The sequence below is a fragment of the Excalfactoria chinensis genome, chromosome 5 (genome assembly GCF_039878825.1).
Source record: "Excalfactoria chinensis isolate bCotChi1 chromosome 5, bCotChi1.hap2, whole genome shotgun sequence".
Classification (NCBI taxonomy): Eukaryota; Metazoa; Chordata; class Aves; order Galliformes; family Phasianidae; genus Excalfactoria; species Excalfactoria chinensis.
In genome coordinates, this window is record NC_092829.1 from 39,551,759 (window position 1) to 39,567,866 (window position 16,108).

Sequence of the window (16,108 nt, forward strand, 5' to 3'; positions counted from 1 at the left end):
AGCAGAGATAAAGATGCCTACCCCTTCTCGAGGACTGAAGAAAAGGTTTACAGAGGTAACAGATAAGGCAATACTATATAGCATCTCGTCTGCCTGATGACACATTAGTTCTTCCTGAACAGGAATGATCTCAGTGGGATCTGAGAGGCACATCGCTGCCTTATTGCCATCCTCACATCCCATCAAAATCAGCTGCCTCAATGATTGCCTGCTTGCAGGTAAAGAACTTTAGTGCAAATCCCAGCTGAAAATATTCAGTTGGCTACTACCACTTCCTACGCTCACCCGAACATTTAGGAGTGAGGCACACATAGATTGCAGCAACAGATCCTGAAGGCTTCAGATTCCTTGTTGCAACCACTAAAACCCAACAAGGAACACATGACAGACTAGGTCAGTGCTGGGGAATTTCCATCAGAAACGAGACTCGTGCAGCACCTCTGCCATGTAGAGATACACGTCCAAATCAGTACACAGCTGATTCTGTTCTCATGTGCCAAGAGGAACAGCAGCTTTTGGAAACACAGTACTGTGTTATATAAAATACAAGTCATTTTCAGCTTTGGGAAAAACTTCTGAAAGGCTTGTTCCAAATGGAAATGGCGATGATGAATATCAGTGTAACCCAATGGATCTAAGAAGATGCTAGCTGTGAGCACTAGTTATGGTAATGACCGAGTTTAATTAGTTCTCTGATAAATATCTCATACTGCTGTAATGCTCTGAGGTCTGGACAGATGACAATAAGTATGACAGTATTGGGTTTTTTTTTTTGTTTTTTTTTTTTTTTTTGTCATATTTCATCTAATCTTTTTCAATTACTTCAAAGTAGTTACTATTTATTTGCTTCACATCAAGAACAGAACAATGACAACGATTTGACTTCATTTCCCATTAGTTTTGCCACTGGTCTAGGAAAACAGTCTGAATTTTCACATTTCATTATATTGCTAGCATAGAAAAATCTCTCGCATAATATTTTAGTATATAAAACAGAATAACCTAAGCAGGCAGATGGGTTATTTCTCAATCATTCTAATCATGATCTTTATATACTTTCTGGATTAAATAAGAAGATATGCTTTGAAACTACACTGCAGCATATTACTCTGAAAAGCCATTTAAATAGATGTTTGCATTCTCCATGCCTCAAAGTCTTTGTTTTCAATAATCTATTTCATAGGTACTTTTCCACATCTAATGAAGAACTGACAGAACACAAAACACTTGTAGAAGACTATGGAGCAAAAGTGGCCAGTGCTTTTAAAGTCAACCTAATGTGTTGCTACACAGCTAGCTTGGTATGGCTCCTGCCCAGCATTAACCTCTATCTTTCCTCTGTCACCACCCTACTTCTCCATTCCCTCCTATACACAAACCTGGAAAGAAGTAACTCCTGAGGCACTGCAAAACGGGCAGGAGCTATCTTCCTCCTTATAACTCTCAGTGCCTCTTTACCCAGGGCACTAAGGGGAAACTCTAATCATATTCAAGAACACTCCAGCCCACTGACTTTTTGTGGACTCTTGCAGTTAGTTAAATAAGGGGAAATATACCCTGGAAGAAAATGTATAATGATACTTATGTTACCCCGCAGTTCCGAGCAGTATCATGGTCACAGTCAGAAACCTAGAATAGTTGCTTTGCAGTACTTGGAATGCAAAATAATCTTAATAATTGTGTGGCACCTCTGGGCAAGTATTAGCTTCCTAACAGCTGCCTCTCTCAGTTTCCCACTGGAATAAGGGGCAACCCCATAACCAGGTACTCTGCAAGGCTCGTCGAGTGCCTGCAGGTCAATAGTCACAACAGTCATTTGAGATGCAAGCGCCCTAAAGTTTTAATTAATCCAGTATACACTATAAATACTGAAATATGTATAAAAAATTAATTAGGTGGTCTATGCAGCTCTGATTTCTCAATTAGTACTTACCATGCCGGAAAATTATATTACATGACTTTGAGATACATAAGGAAGCACGGGACTTTGGGGTTTTTTTTTTCTCTAATGTAATTATTACTTGTCATGAGCTCTTGCTAACTTCTGGCTCTTTCACCTCCTAGAGTTCCAAAACATGTTGGAAGAGAGCTACAGCCACCTGATATTATAGATCCAGCCAGGCTGGATCAGTAGGAAACTGTCCTGTCAGATACAAAGAATAGCCATACATCAGAAATTCTGTGAGTTTTCTATTCATAGCATTTTGGAGCCCAGGAGTTCAACAGGCTTGTTCTGGAAGGGCCTCAGAATCCGTTTAATTCCCTTTCCTTCCTAGAATTCCTCCCACTGATGCTGTAACTTACTGTAGTTTGTTACATTTTCCTTCTTCAGTTTAACTGCAGAGTTTAAATTCATATTTGCAACAGTACCCAAGCTGATATCTTGACACTGAGCTAAGCAGACATGAACTTGGTTCCCACTGAGCCCATGAAAACACATCTGCATGGAAATACATAAATAATCATAGCCCTACCTGTGCATCAAGCTCAGATTTCTTATCCTGGCCATCATGGTACACTAATGTGAATACACTGATTCCAAATCAGAGATGGCTTGTACCTAGCCCATTTTGTGGGCTAAGAAAATAAATGTGTGTACACAACAATTAGACATTTCCTAATTGACACAGAGTTTCAATAGTGCCCATCTCCTATCTCTTTCAATGTCATTTCTGAATGTCAAGGAAAATCACCACTGTCAAAACTTAGTCTTGCCTACATCAATCTAAAGTAAAACCAAAAAGTTTTCATTTTTTTGGCAAAAACCAAACTGGCTGGCAGAAAGAAAACTCTAATTCTCTGAAGGGTTAATGCATTCCCTTTCTTTCCTCAGTAGTATAAGTGAGTCTAAACTGACAGTTCTAGAGGTGAAACTTTCATTTCACACAAAAGTAGAAGAGTACAGGTAGTAGCAGTCAAGTTCATAAATATTCCTCAGAAATGACTTTGAAGAACCTCTCTATGAAAAGTGTAACTTAATCTCCAGTTTCATTAATTCCTAAACTACTGTGCTGAGAGTGCCAAAAATAGGAATTAATCAATAGAAACTGTAGTTATGGTGTGTTTTTTTTAATCATGACCTCCCTCCAACAGAAACTACTAACCTGCCTAGCTCCCTGTGCCATACAATGTAGAGCTTAATACATATAAATATAAATACTCTCATTTCTTGCCAGCCTCTGAGTATAGCCAGATCATTGTGACTTTGGTCCTTTATTAGCATCAGTTGGATACAAAACACTAACATACTATTAAGTAGCTCAGCTCTGTTCCCAATAGCTCTGTTCTGAGATATCTAGGTCTTGATTTCTGTCTGTGTTTCAGTCTTTTAACATTTGTTATATGCCTATTTTTTTGCATTCCAGCAGGTAGGAAAAATGGTTTTAAGCTTTATCACTTCTGCAATGAGGTCGAGTCACATGTAAAGCAGTTCAGGCTTGATAAAGAGTTAGAATAGCTACTGTAAGGAACACCTTGTGATAACTGCAAAAATCTGTTCCTGTGCAGAAAATCATGCTGGTATTCTTCTTCCAGAGTCACTGCCATGTCAAGTAGCCTACAGAGCCAAAACGACATGAAGCGATTTGACATATCACCTTTCAGAGGGGCAAGGAGCCACCAGTTTAATCACTAAGAGTGATTCAGAAAGCAGCTCCAATTAATATGAGAAAAGAAAGAAAATAAAACACAGGCCCTCTCACATCTGCAAGATGCTAGGTATTAGCCTGAGTGTTGTAGACAGTTTCTACAATGGAAATTCTTATCACGTCTTTGGAGAGAAAATATTCTTCACTTTGTTCCCCAAATCTTGTGAGGTGGTTGTATGTGTGAATGACCATCAGCCTGTGCTGCCAGCTAGAGCCAGCTGCCTTTCAGAGCTCTATTATGTGGTTCCTGCACATAGTGCCCCAGCAAGACAAACTGGAAAAGAACTTCGGGAGTTTTAAGACTGCAGATAAGATAATTAAAAGATTCAGTGTTTAAAAATATTTGGTGTCTAAGGAGGAATGTCTCTAGACTAAAGAGGCAGATTTGAGCTGGACAAACGGAAATGCTTGCTGAAATCCTGTTTGGCCTCATTTCATCTAATATTAAGTAAACTTGCTAGAAGAGATTTTAGGTTCAACCTGGCTTTTAATTAGCATGTTGTTTATATCATCTATTATGAAGCTTTACTTTGGATAGGACCCTGCTCCTGCTGCAGTCAACTACAGAAATACCACTAATGTCAGGGGGAGCAGGATCAATGCTTTACTTTGTACATTTCATATTTAATGTCAAAAAAAGAAACTGGTATTTATGTTTTGTAGCTATTATCAGGTTAATATGCTAAAGGCAGCTTGACAGTGAATTAATGAGCAAAATAAGGTGGCTTCTTCTGGACTGAGGTCACTTACAAAGAATGCACAAATGAAAATAAGGTTGACTCGTATTTACTTAACTATCTTCCTACATTGAATTCCTTTGGCAATGTGTCTTTAAACATTTAAAGCCCTGTTTACAAGGAGACTCTGAAAGTAGCTTCAAACCATTATATCCCTAATTGAATTCCCCAGGAGTCCTGTAAACTCGGAGGAAAAAAGAAAGAAATCATAACATTTGCTAAATCATCTCAAAACATATTTCACTGCAAGGTTATATGACCTGTTACAAGTCTGATGAATAGGACTGAACTACTGAAACCTTCTATTATTTAGATTGAAATCAAACAAAAAGTTGCCCATTTGAAGCCTGATAATTAAACTATGCTCGCTCTGACTTTTATCACTAATTAAGAGTAACAATTTTGGCACAAGACAAGGATACTGAAGATAACACAATTAATTACAGATACACAGCTTTTGTATAATGGCACAGGGCAGAGCAGATGCAAATTAGCAGACTAGTAGGCCAATATTTAGAGAAAATGACTTCTGGGGAAATTATGGTTAAAAAAAAAAAAAAAAAGACACAACATTTCAATAACTAATATTCCTTCTACGTCCTTCAAACCAGAAGCTTTTTGAAGTAGAGCTGCAAAACTTCACACTATTTCCAACTAGCTATGCCAGTAGCATAGTATCCTCTATATGAGAGACTGCATAAGACGCTACAGTTAATATCTTAAAATGTTAAATAGCTTCACATCCCTGTCAGCTTACCTGGCTTGTAAGTTATTCCTGGGGGGAAGAGGAATCCCTGCTGGGCTGCAGCAGCCGCTGCCAGTGTCCTCTGGTCGTGTGGAAAAATTGGGATCATGAGCGGAGGCATGTGACCCTGAACCTGCTAAACAGAAGAGAGTCTCTGATCAGAAATAGCACAAATTTGTCTTGACAGGTATTTCTGCAGTACTGATAGTGTTCTTGTGTTCACACAGTCCCACGGAACCTTCTCCTTAATGTAATCCCTGCCAATTTCACATTATCACATCAAAGCCCTCAACTAACATTGTTTTCCCTCAGTGTCAAAGGTGTAGCAGCCTCAGTGAACTGCACATTTTCCTACTTCTTGTTAGTTTTAAGGTTTTCTTTCTTAGTTAACATTCTCTGCCTAGGAACAAGGTAAAAAGTATAAAACCTTTCAAACATACCATAGATTCTTTAAAAAGAAGAATGGTGTGTATTTCCGTTAATTTTTCACAAGGCTGTTTATCTTTGGTCATGGACAGCAGAATGACAAGTATTTCAGAAGTAATCTTACCACTGCAGTAACCACTCCAATGTTCAAATTCTAGTATCCTTAGGGTAACTTAAATTCTGAGATCTTACAACGTTGTGTTTTTCAGATATATACCAACAACTCAGGTACGTCATTTCAAAAACTAACTGCAGTATTAAATAGTCTCCTAGACAATACTCCAGCTCCTAAGATTTAAGGCTCCAGCATCCTGGCTCCCAATTAAACTAACATCCTTTGCCATACACACCTCACTATAATGTACAAATTGCTCATCTGTCTAAGCAGTTTTATAGTTTTATGCACTATCATGTACCTTGGCAATTATGGAGCTGCATACACAGAGCATTTCAGAATAAAACCTACTATATCAAATTTAATTTGACCTTAATAAATGTATCAAAGAGTACAAATGTACAAAAGCAGAACGTTCTTCACTTTATATTAGGATTTGCAATGATCATATAGAAAACAGGAGATGTGACAGAACTGTGCCTGTTAAACACACTTTTTTCCTAGTACGTTAATGTATGCTGCATATGAGACAGCAGTTAGGATCACTAAGAGTTTTTATCCATCGCTTCTGAACCCCACAGCCACCCAAGCATTTGACCATAATTTGATTAGCAGTTAAGTAAACATATAATGATTTATGTATCAAAGATGGAAAGAAACTGTCTTTTTGGACAGAAAAAAAAAAACCGTTTGCCTTGATCCCACCATAAATCAGTGGTATCAAATACTATTAAGAAGTTAAGGTACAATTCAAGCATTCTTGTTTTCATTTTAATACCTAAAAACTTTTTCTTTTCTTTTCTTTTCTTTTCTTTTTTTTTTTTTTTTTTTTTTTTTGTCAAATCCCATATGGTGACCTATGACATTGTTTAAATAGTGCCAAATTTTCTTGTCATATCCCCATTACATTCATAACCATTGATGCAGTGCAGAAATGCTACTGTGTGTGTCTATGAGGGTTAATTTACCAACAACTCTCCTCTTGGGAAAGCCCTAAGATGTAGGTTAATAAAGGTCAAACAAAAAATAAACACTTTACAGTATTTTTAAAAAATCCATTTCTCAAAAAAATCAACTTATAATAAAAAGGTCTTTGTGCAATTACTGCTATGGCACTGGGGCGTGAAAGAAACTCGCTTTGAGCAGCTATTTCTTTCATTTTAGCTGAGGTAAGCCTGGCTGTGCATTTTAGGTTATGAGTTAAACTTGGTTAGATTGGAGTTGATCCCCACATGCCCAAACCAGGCATTTACCCCTGATAAAACGGTGCTCATTTTGCTGCATGGTGTTACTTTACACTGGCTCTACAGGACTCCAGCAAATGAAAACACAGTCTTTGTCTGATAGAAACAACTGCAGGATATTGTAGAAATTGAAACATAATACAATTAACAATCATTTTCCATAGTTTCCAAATGCCATCTAATCAATGGACCCAAGGTTTCACAAATATCCCCTTCAAACACCAAGCACAGCTGGTATTTTTCAAGGGAAACTGCACAGGTACAAGACACCAACACAAACTCAGAAGATTCAGGAAAACAGAGAGGGAGCTGTGATTGGGATGATGTTGCAAACATACACTAACAACAACTCTTCACATCACAGTGTCATAAAAATGATTTGAAACATACTATTAGCACCAAATCCTAGAATGGTCATTGGCTTCTTCTCTATGAAATGCTGTGCAATTGTATCCACTATTATCCAAAAGACTTTTTAAGACTATCAAATGTTTTCTGCAAGCGTGGAGAGTTACCATTGCACGTTCTACCTGTGTGTCCTATCTGCTCCCCTTTCATGAGGTACTTTGAACGTGGGATCAAGTCCTCAGCCAATATAAATCAACATAACTCTGACAAAATGGGTCTTAGATTTAGAGCGCAAACTGCTTACACCAAAAAGAATTACAGAAAGAAGCCCATACCAAATGGCAATCCTTCCCTTCCACTGATGCATGTTAAATATTATTCCTAGGTCAGTGCTGTTTTCATCCAGAATTATTTTAACCATACATGTCCATTATCAGCACAGGTCAAGTGATAAGCACAAATAAGCATTAAAAGGCCAGTGATTGTACAAGCACCATGGATAACTGTATTGTTAGATGTAAAATGAATATCCAAAATACAATAGATAGGGTTTTTGTTTTACTTTTTTTTTTTTTTCCAAGGAGATTTGTTGCTGTTTTTCCCTCCTATTTTGCTTTTACTGAGTGGTTAGAAACTGGGAGGAGGGACTGATTGGTGCACTTCATAAATTCGGCTACATGCCCAGAAATTTTAATTGCTGAGATGTTCTTCAGGTCTTTCTGAAAAGCAAGACGATAGCAGATGCCTGAGAAACACTTTGACTCTCTCTCTTTGCATTCGTAAAAATAGAGTATTGTTGGATCGGCACTTTCCCCTTTTGTCTCCTCTGTGCTAAGTTGTTGATGATGCCATTTTTTGCCATCTGCCCTAGAGCTTCATTAAAGATACATGAATGAACTAACTGGGCTGCTATCTTGTGAGGAACAGGTGCTATTGTTTGTCCCCGAAGACTTGCACTAAAGATCTCACTCAGAATACTTGAGAAAGAGCATCTGCAGCAGTCAGTCAGAGAGTAACTTGGCAGAGCCCATACTATGGGCTAATATGCAAACAGTGACACTCAGGGGGACTCATTTTCTCTTTCATGAAGATTTTTTTTTTTTTTGGTGATGGGTATTAAATGTTTGGTTTTGAACAATTCTGCCAGTCTGTACCTTTAACTGAACAGCAGCAAACCCTGACAGAATACTGAGGATATTCCTTCCAAAATTCAGTTCTTCAGCCTCAAATCTAATTCTGTCTTAAAGATTTCTTATTTCTTCTCGTTGAAAGATTTAAGATTGATTTCTGTTTCTATACAACAAGCTCCGGTTTTATGGCATTAAACATGAGCAGCCACCAAGATTAGGAAACTCTTAAAAAGTAGTGTACCATTCCTTTAATATCCCATCACAACTCTGACAGCCCTTGGGAACTGATTACAGCACTTCCTTGCCTGAGATCTAAGTCAGGAAGCAACTTTAGAGCAAATCAGCCCTGATTAGTTCAAGAAGCAACTTCCAATTTGATTCTCCCTGAAATGATACAAGCTGGTGGCCCATTTGATAAGCTGAGCAAATCTGCAGTGCTTTGTCCCACAGGCACATGAATGCTAATATTAGAAGTCTTAGGCTGGACAGTCCTTGTTAGAAAGGACTGTGTAGGGTTGTATGGGGAAAATGGAAGCCAGAGAGATATGGCTTACCACTGCAATGGAAATTACACTGAATGAAAATGACCTCTTTTGGACAAGGAACAACACAACTAGTGAGAACATCTAAGGAACAGGAAGGGTTCTGTCTTTAAAAAACAAAACTGCTTCCAAAACAACAGGCATTACATCTAGAAAAGCAAAGGCATTCAGAAAAAATGATGGCAGCAGTGCAAGCAAACAAGGCAGCTCGCACACTTCTGTGTAGCTGAGCTGACCACAGACTCCAACAGTAGGAAAAAACCCTACCCTATCCTGGTGGCTGAATTCCTCTCCAGCTTTTCAGGATCAAACTTGACAAGCTGCCTTTCCTGTGCAAGTAGCTTCAGGAAAGGGGAGAATAAAGTGCCACTGAGAGCAGGCACAGACTTTGCAATATTTTATCATTATAAGCAGTGTTAATATAAAACAATGTGATAGGCTAAATGCACTCTAACCCCTAGAACAGTCCAACATCCACCTATTTGAAACCATGGCCTTTGAATTCTCCCACCAAAGAACAATTTCACTCTGATTCTCAACGTGTAGAAATCCTGTGACGTGTACTGAATCGAAAGGAGTACTCCAGCACCTGCTGTCTCAGAAACAATCACCAACATTTACTGAACTGACTTTTTAAAAAATGATTCTTTAGGACGTACAGCACTTTCAGTGTATGAACTTTAGTGTATGAACTAAGTGCTGTGATGCATTTCTCTGAAAACCTAATGGATTCACAGGCAGCCATAAGCTTTTCATTGTTTAAATTTGAATTTCTAAGAATTCTGAATTTCTTAACTAGATGGCAGGGCCAGGCTACAACTTCATCCTGTCTAGGTAATCATTAAGATTTAATTTCTATAGTAAAAACATATTTGAAGTTTCCTACGCTCTCCTTTAAAAAACTTAGGGTTCTTATAGCAGAATTCGGTGGAAAATAATGGTTGTAATGTCTGCTCGGTCAGTAAATTACATTCTAGGTTCATTCATTTCAGAAATCTTACTGCCACTGAAAGCAGTGATTATGCTCACGGTACCCCCAGTACACAATTTTAAATACCCTGCATATGATATGTGCTTTCCTCACAGCTATGTTAAGTGCTCTGTATATGACATATGACTCTGTGGTTTTTATAGTGTCGCTGGAATTTTATTTAAGAACAAGGCTCTGTTTTTGTTGTTTGTAAGAGAAAAATCTTTGTAATGGAAAAAGGAGGAAAAAATGTGAAATTGCTTTTATTTTTCTTAGATTATATTGGTGACAGTGAAAGAAAGTAAACATCATGAAGCATACAGATATAAAGACTTCTACCAAATCTCAGGTATGTGAAAGTCAGCGGGCCCACAACGCTTCAAAGCAGTGCTAAGATTTGTGCAGGTTTGTGTCCTAATCTCCTTCCCAGCTCTGCCAGTATTCAAATGAAATCATGCTGTGACTGAGTTCTTTTTTCAGCCCCCAAAATGATCTATTTAGTAAACTGCAGAAGAATTGTACTGAAAAAAATGAAAAGGTCTTTTGGTTACAATTGAATGGCCTGGCTGTTTTATTTGTGCCACTCTGATGAAGCAAAGTGACTGTCAGACTGCGTTAACGGTTCTAAAGGACTTGGCTACTTTGTGTGCCAGTGGTGGCTGGGCCTTTTGTTCTGAGCTCAGAAATGTAACTGATGAACTATCAAGACTTTGAATTAATGCACCATCAATGTCCAACACTCTCTAATTTTAAGATAATATGTGAGAGTGGACCCGAGCGCTTAAGTGAGAAACCTCATCTAGCACAAATGATCCCAGGGAATCATCTGTCACTGCATAGAAGGAAGGACAACCTATGGAAGGTGTGCTCCAGCCAGCCCAAAGTGATCACGCAGGCACTGCATCATAGCTAAGAGACACAAAATTGCATTGACATAGCTCCCACATTGAAAATTATACACCAGCTGCTTTCTGCTCCTGCTAGCAATATAGAATCACTAGAGCCTATATCACTATATAGGGAGGTATATTATGTTCTAATTTATCTGCCATCTAATTATCTACAGTCTAATTGAAAAATATTTCCTCTCAGTGAAGTACATGAGCCACAAAGAACATGTCTGCCAATGAGATCCCAGGGGAAGTGCTGGCAAATAAACTGTAAAAAAGATACCGTAGACTTGCAAAGTGAGAACATTTCATATAGGAAACAGTATGAAAAAATACGTAATCCGCTACAGAATTTGTAAATGAATTCTAACTGCTGTTTTCTTTCTTTTTCCCCTCTCTTCCTTCCATTTGCCCAACATTTCAGCGTGATTTGGAGATTTAAGCCTACTGCATTGGCCACAGCATTAATGTGAAAATTGTGGCCATGATCATAGAGAGAATCAGAGCATTTTTACTTTTTATTACTTCTTCGTCTCTACTTCAAAACTTGAAATGAGCCGAACATAAATTCAATCTGCTTGGGAAATAAAGAAGGGAGCAACAGAAAAGTACTTTCAACCACACGGAAAACAAAACGTTTTAGAACACTAGCTCCTGTTTCCTTTCTACTAGCTTCTTGTTGTATTGCCCTGTTTTTATCCAGCTTTCTTGACTACCTGGAAGTAGAGAATTCAACTGAAGATGATCTCATGAAGAGTATGATAAATGGTAATTAAATCTATTTAAATTGTCTGTATTTTAAGAAACTCTCACTAGGAGGGATGGAGAACATCTCTGCTGTACAGAAATAAATAAAACATGTTATGCAAAAGTGAATTTATAGTTCATTTGGAGTTAGAGATCTACCACCTTTTCAATCCATACAAATGCATAATCTTGTCAATTAAATATTATTGTTAAGGTCTAGTAGTATGTTAAAATCACTTTAAAGTGCAACTAAGGAAAATTCATGTGTGTTTATTACTCCTTCAGGGTCTATTAGTGGGTATTTTATTCAGATTTGTGTTGTAAAATCTGCATAAACTCAGCATATTGTTATCCCCATGTGTGCATTTGTTTGGTTAAAGCATAACAGCAAATCTCTGTTTTTGCAACTTCTTGAAAAGTCAAGAGAACTAAAATAGTCCTAATTTTAATCAGATACAAACAGTTATCTCTACAGAAGTGAAGAGTTGACTATTATGCAAATTGTCACAGTTAGTGGTCACCAAGCCATCACAGAAGACTGAGCAAGTCAATTATTTCAGATATTTCCAAAGACTAGTGAAGACGTATGTTTCTCATTTGCACCTTGTCTTATTCTTGCCAAAATATGAAAAATATTGCAGCTTAATGATACTTGTTGATACTTTATATACAGAAGCTCCATTACCTGAGCTCAAATCTAAATATAAATTATGTCAGAAGTTCCCCATTAGCTTATGTTTATATGGTGATTTCAAAACATGCAAGATTTTTGGAGTACACTGAAATTTTCTGTTGATGGAAAAAATTAGAGCAAGAGATACTTTACAATTTGCATTTCATATTGGTGCTTTCAAGCAGAGATTTCCCCCCACATCCTTTCAAGAGGGAGTTCTTTTTCTGAGTAGTAGCCATCACTAGTTATTAATGGGAAACTAATTCCCTCAATAGAAGGGTCTGCAATGTGCAGTGCAAAACATCATGTAACTCTACAATGCTGATGACTGCTAAAGGAAGGACAGTCTTTTGCTCTAAAAAACAGCTCCAGAAGAAGTGAGAATGAAAGCAGAGACATTTCTTAGTGCCTCCAATCAACAATTCAAGGTTGTTTTTTGTCAATGATACAAACAAAATACGGGACGTATCTTAAAGCCAGGACTAACTGCTGCTAATAGGTGTTCTGCCATTTACTTCACTATGGGAAGAATTTCATCATGATCAGCACATTGCTTTTAGTTTTCTATGTTCCTGTCAATACATACGAAGGGTTTGTAACCATTCTGTATTATAACAGTATTTTGCAAAGCACATACTGCTATTGAATACAAACATTAATTAATTCAAGCTCAAAGACAATGTTATGTCTGCAGGGTACGCTGGAGAACACTGATACAAAGTGACCCTAGTCTCTCTTTCTAACACAGAGGTAGCAACGCAGAGCAAGTATAAAGTAATTCCATTATAATCCACAGCTTGTAACCACTACATTCTATTGCACAACTGTATAAATGGTTACCCAAAGTTGAAAGCTATAGCTAAGGAGTGACACACTGTGCTGGAAACTCAGAATGAGGCAGCACTGGAGCAGGTACATGACAGTGGCAAAGTTTAGCCCATGAACAGTTTTGTGCTGGCAGGACACAGAGGTGGAGGTCAGTCACAGCTATGAAAAGGAGACATCTTTTCCATCCCACCCAGTCCTGTGGCTGCTTTCTTCACGTATTTAGTCCTCCGTGAATTTACCCTCCTTTACTGTCTCCCTTCACATTGACAGTGTTGGTATTTTTCTTCAAGCCTAACCTGATAATATGCAACAGGCCAGGTCAAAGGAGTTATTCACACCCAGTGAAAATATTCATATTTATGATATATTTTTGAAGGAGATTTAATGCAGGAGAGTAACCTAGATAACTTCCGCAAATCACATGATGTTTATGGAATGTCTAGATAGAAACACAAAGGGTTATCACAGGCAATTACATGCAGAACTGGTTTAAGGCAGAAAACTCCTGTGTCTAGAGATCAAAGTCAAATCAGAATACTGATTGCATGCAAAAATTAATTTGTTCCATCTCTTCCTAGGATCCCTCAGATTCTGACACAATCTGACCATCTTTGCTCAGAAAAGGCTCCAAGAAGCTGGTGTGTTTGCATACAGTGACTGAGGTGATTGCCACTGCTAGGTGTACAGTAATTATTGCAGATTTGGGAGTAAGCAACAGAGAGCTTCTTACATCCCAGTGACATACACACAGCCTGCTTCCTTCCTACACCAACTGTGTCTGGCTCAAGTCAGTTACATTGGCTCCTCAAGTTCCTACAGCATTTATGATTCATCTATAAAAACATGTTGAGAGAATAAAATCTTTTAAAAGGTAAAATAAGGCAGAAAACCAGGAAATTCATTTTAAAATGAGCATTAGGTATTTCCTATCCAAGTTTGGGTGTTAACATTCCAGCAACAGCTATCCTTCAAACCCAAATCCACACTGCTGTGCTGCCTTTTCTGCAGACTACCCTCGATATTCAAGAAGGAATACCAGCCTTCCAATTTTCTGGCTTTCTCCGCTTGGTAAGAACTCCAGCGTTATTTAAAGCGTGCTTTCGCCTTGCCAACAGATCTCTGCCACGAATCCTCCGCTCGCACTCCCGCTCTAAAGTGGGGCTATTTTCTTCAGCTGCTCACGGCAGTCGGTAGGAAGCGGGAGCACGGAGCTGGGCTGCAGTTCAATTTCTGCCTGCCGAATCCACACTCAAGAGCTGGTTCTGCAACTGCAGCATGCCCGGAGTTTGTGCAATGAAACACACGGGCAAATCAACATAGTATTATCAGGCAGCAACAATGGCCCTTTGTCCAGCTGTGGCTGTCCCCCCCTCCACAGCCAGGCCTTATCTGCTCAGGAAATGCCTGTTTTAACTGACAGGTAGGAGATTAAATCTACAGCTGCCGAAACACAATCTCCACTCTGTTAGATAGGCTTTCATTGAAAGGCACTACAAACACATAATTTGTTTATGTTGTACCAGCAATCTTTGACAAAGCAGACTGTCTAGCTGAGACAAATGTGGTTAAACCCATTTATTGTATTATTTCTGCTACACAGAACAAGCTCTTAAAACGTAGAAACTAGACAAGGCACAAAGCTCTAGCTGTCTAAAGAAATCAAGAATAGATGACTTCTTGTTACACTAGCCCCCTTTGCACAGTGTAGCATGTTCTCTCCTGGAAAACATCCACTGTGATTTTTTTCTGTTCTCGTCTTTTTTCTCCCTTCCTTCTCCTCCCCCCCCCCTCCATTTTTTTTCTTTTTCTTTTTTTAAGTGAGTGGTTCAATGATGTTTATGTTTCCAGGTTTTAAAGTTTCTTTTGTTTTCTCTAGCATCAATACGTATAAAATAACTACATCGGTGAAAGGATGCCTTCAGTTTATGGAACAAGGGGATATTTCTGAGAGACCATGCTCAAAGAAAGAATAATTTTCCAGACACACTGTCTGGTCCTCCCGACTTAATGCACACTCAAATAGAAGTTTTTCCTGACTAATGAATGCTGGACTGAACCCCCCCCTCCCCCCCCCCTTTTCTCTCTGTTTTTTAATCATCAATCACATATTTCTCAAAACATTACTTCATTTTTGTTACACCTTCTGCCTTATTTTAAAATAATATTGCTGGTGTTTATTTCAAATGAAAGGCACAGGGAACTGATGTATTAAGTGTTTATAAATCCTAGTTTTCAGATTGAAAACGACCTTTTTCATAATGCAAAGGCTTTATAAGAAAAACCTGTCTTTTAGCTCCAGCTTCTTTGGGCCATATATTACTCCAAGTAAATGGATACTATGCGGTACATACAATAAGGGCAGCATTCATCTCTTGGGAGAAGAGCCCCAGAAACTCTCCTTACTTCAAGTGCAGCAGCACCCACTCCTGAGAGCAAAGTGTGGCTCACATCTATCTCTGCTTTCTGTATTAAAGGTTGTGTTCCAGCTGATCTGCATATGCCACTCCAATTAATATTACCAGGAGCTGTCTGCATACACGTGCTTAGCCACAGGCACATTAAAGCATCCCTTCACTCTGACGAAATTTAATCAATGAGTTTTCCCAGCATTATCACTATAGATGCTCAATAAGGAAGATCTTGTAAATCACAGAATTATCGCTCTAACTGTTAATCGTAATTAAAAGGAATAGAAATAGGAAAGGTAGTCGACATCTTAATTTTTGTATAATTCATGCTATTTCTATAACTCTCTCACCTCTCCTGGGGCATTCTCCTACATACCATTTTGCAGTACGTTGGTTTCCTTATTATTTTATTTAACCTTAATCACAACATCCATCTCCTGAGTTGAGAGGAAGCTGTACAGAGCTACCATACGAGCTGCCACTCAGAACGTTCAGTTTGGCATAAAATTAAAAAAAGTATGCAATAAACTGGCTGAATCCATAGGGAATCCCTCAAACAGAATGGATAATGAGGGGAATCCATAACAGACATAAACAAACCCAGAAAGATGTCTGGGGCCAACATCATTATGTAAGATATATGCCCAAGATATATGGG

At 38.3% G+C, this 16,108-nt stretch overlaps 1 protein-coding gene across 10 annotated transcripts in view; it reads right to left on the reverse strand.

The window, feature by feature from the left end:
• The window catches only part of SOX6 (SRY-box transcription factor 6), a 393,141-nt gene that overhangs the window by 86,909 nt on the left and 290,124 nt on the right, over positions 1-16,108 (reverse strand). For 5 of the 10 annotated variants that reach the window (XM_072337682.1, XM_072337688.1, XM_072337687.1 and 2 more), the window contains one exon: positions 5,142-5,262. In XM_072337682.1, coding sequence (XP_072193783.1) covers positions 5,142-5,262 — 121 coding nt within the window. Of the gene's footprint in view, positions 1-5,141; positions 5,266-16,108 lie in introns of all 10 variants that reach the window. The other 5 variants (XM_072337684.1, XM_072337685.1, XM_072337683.1 and 2 more) reach the window with 1 other exon arrangement.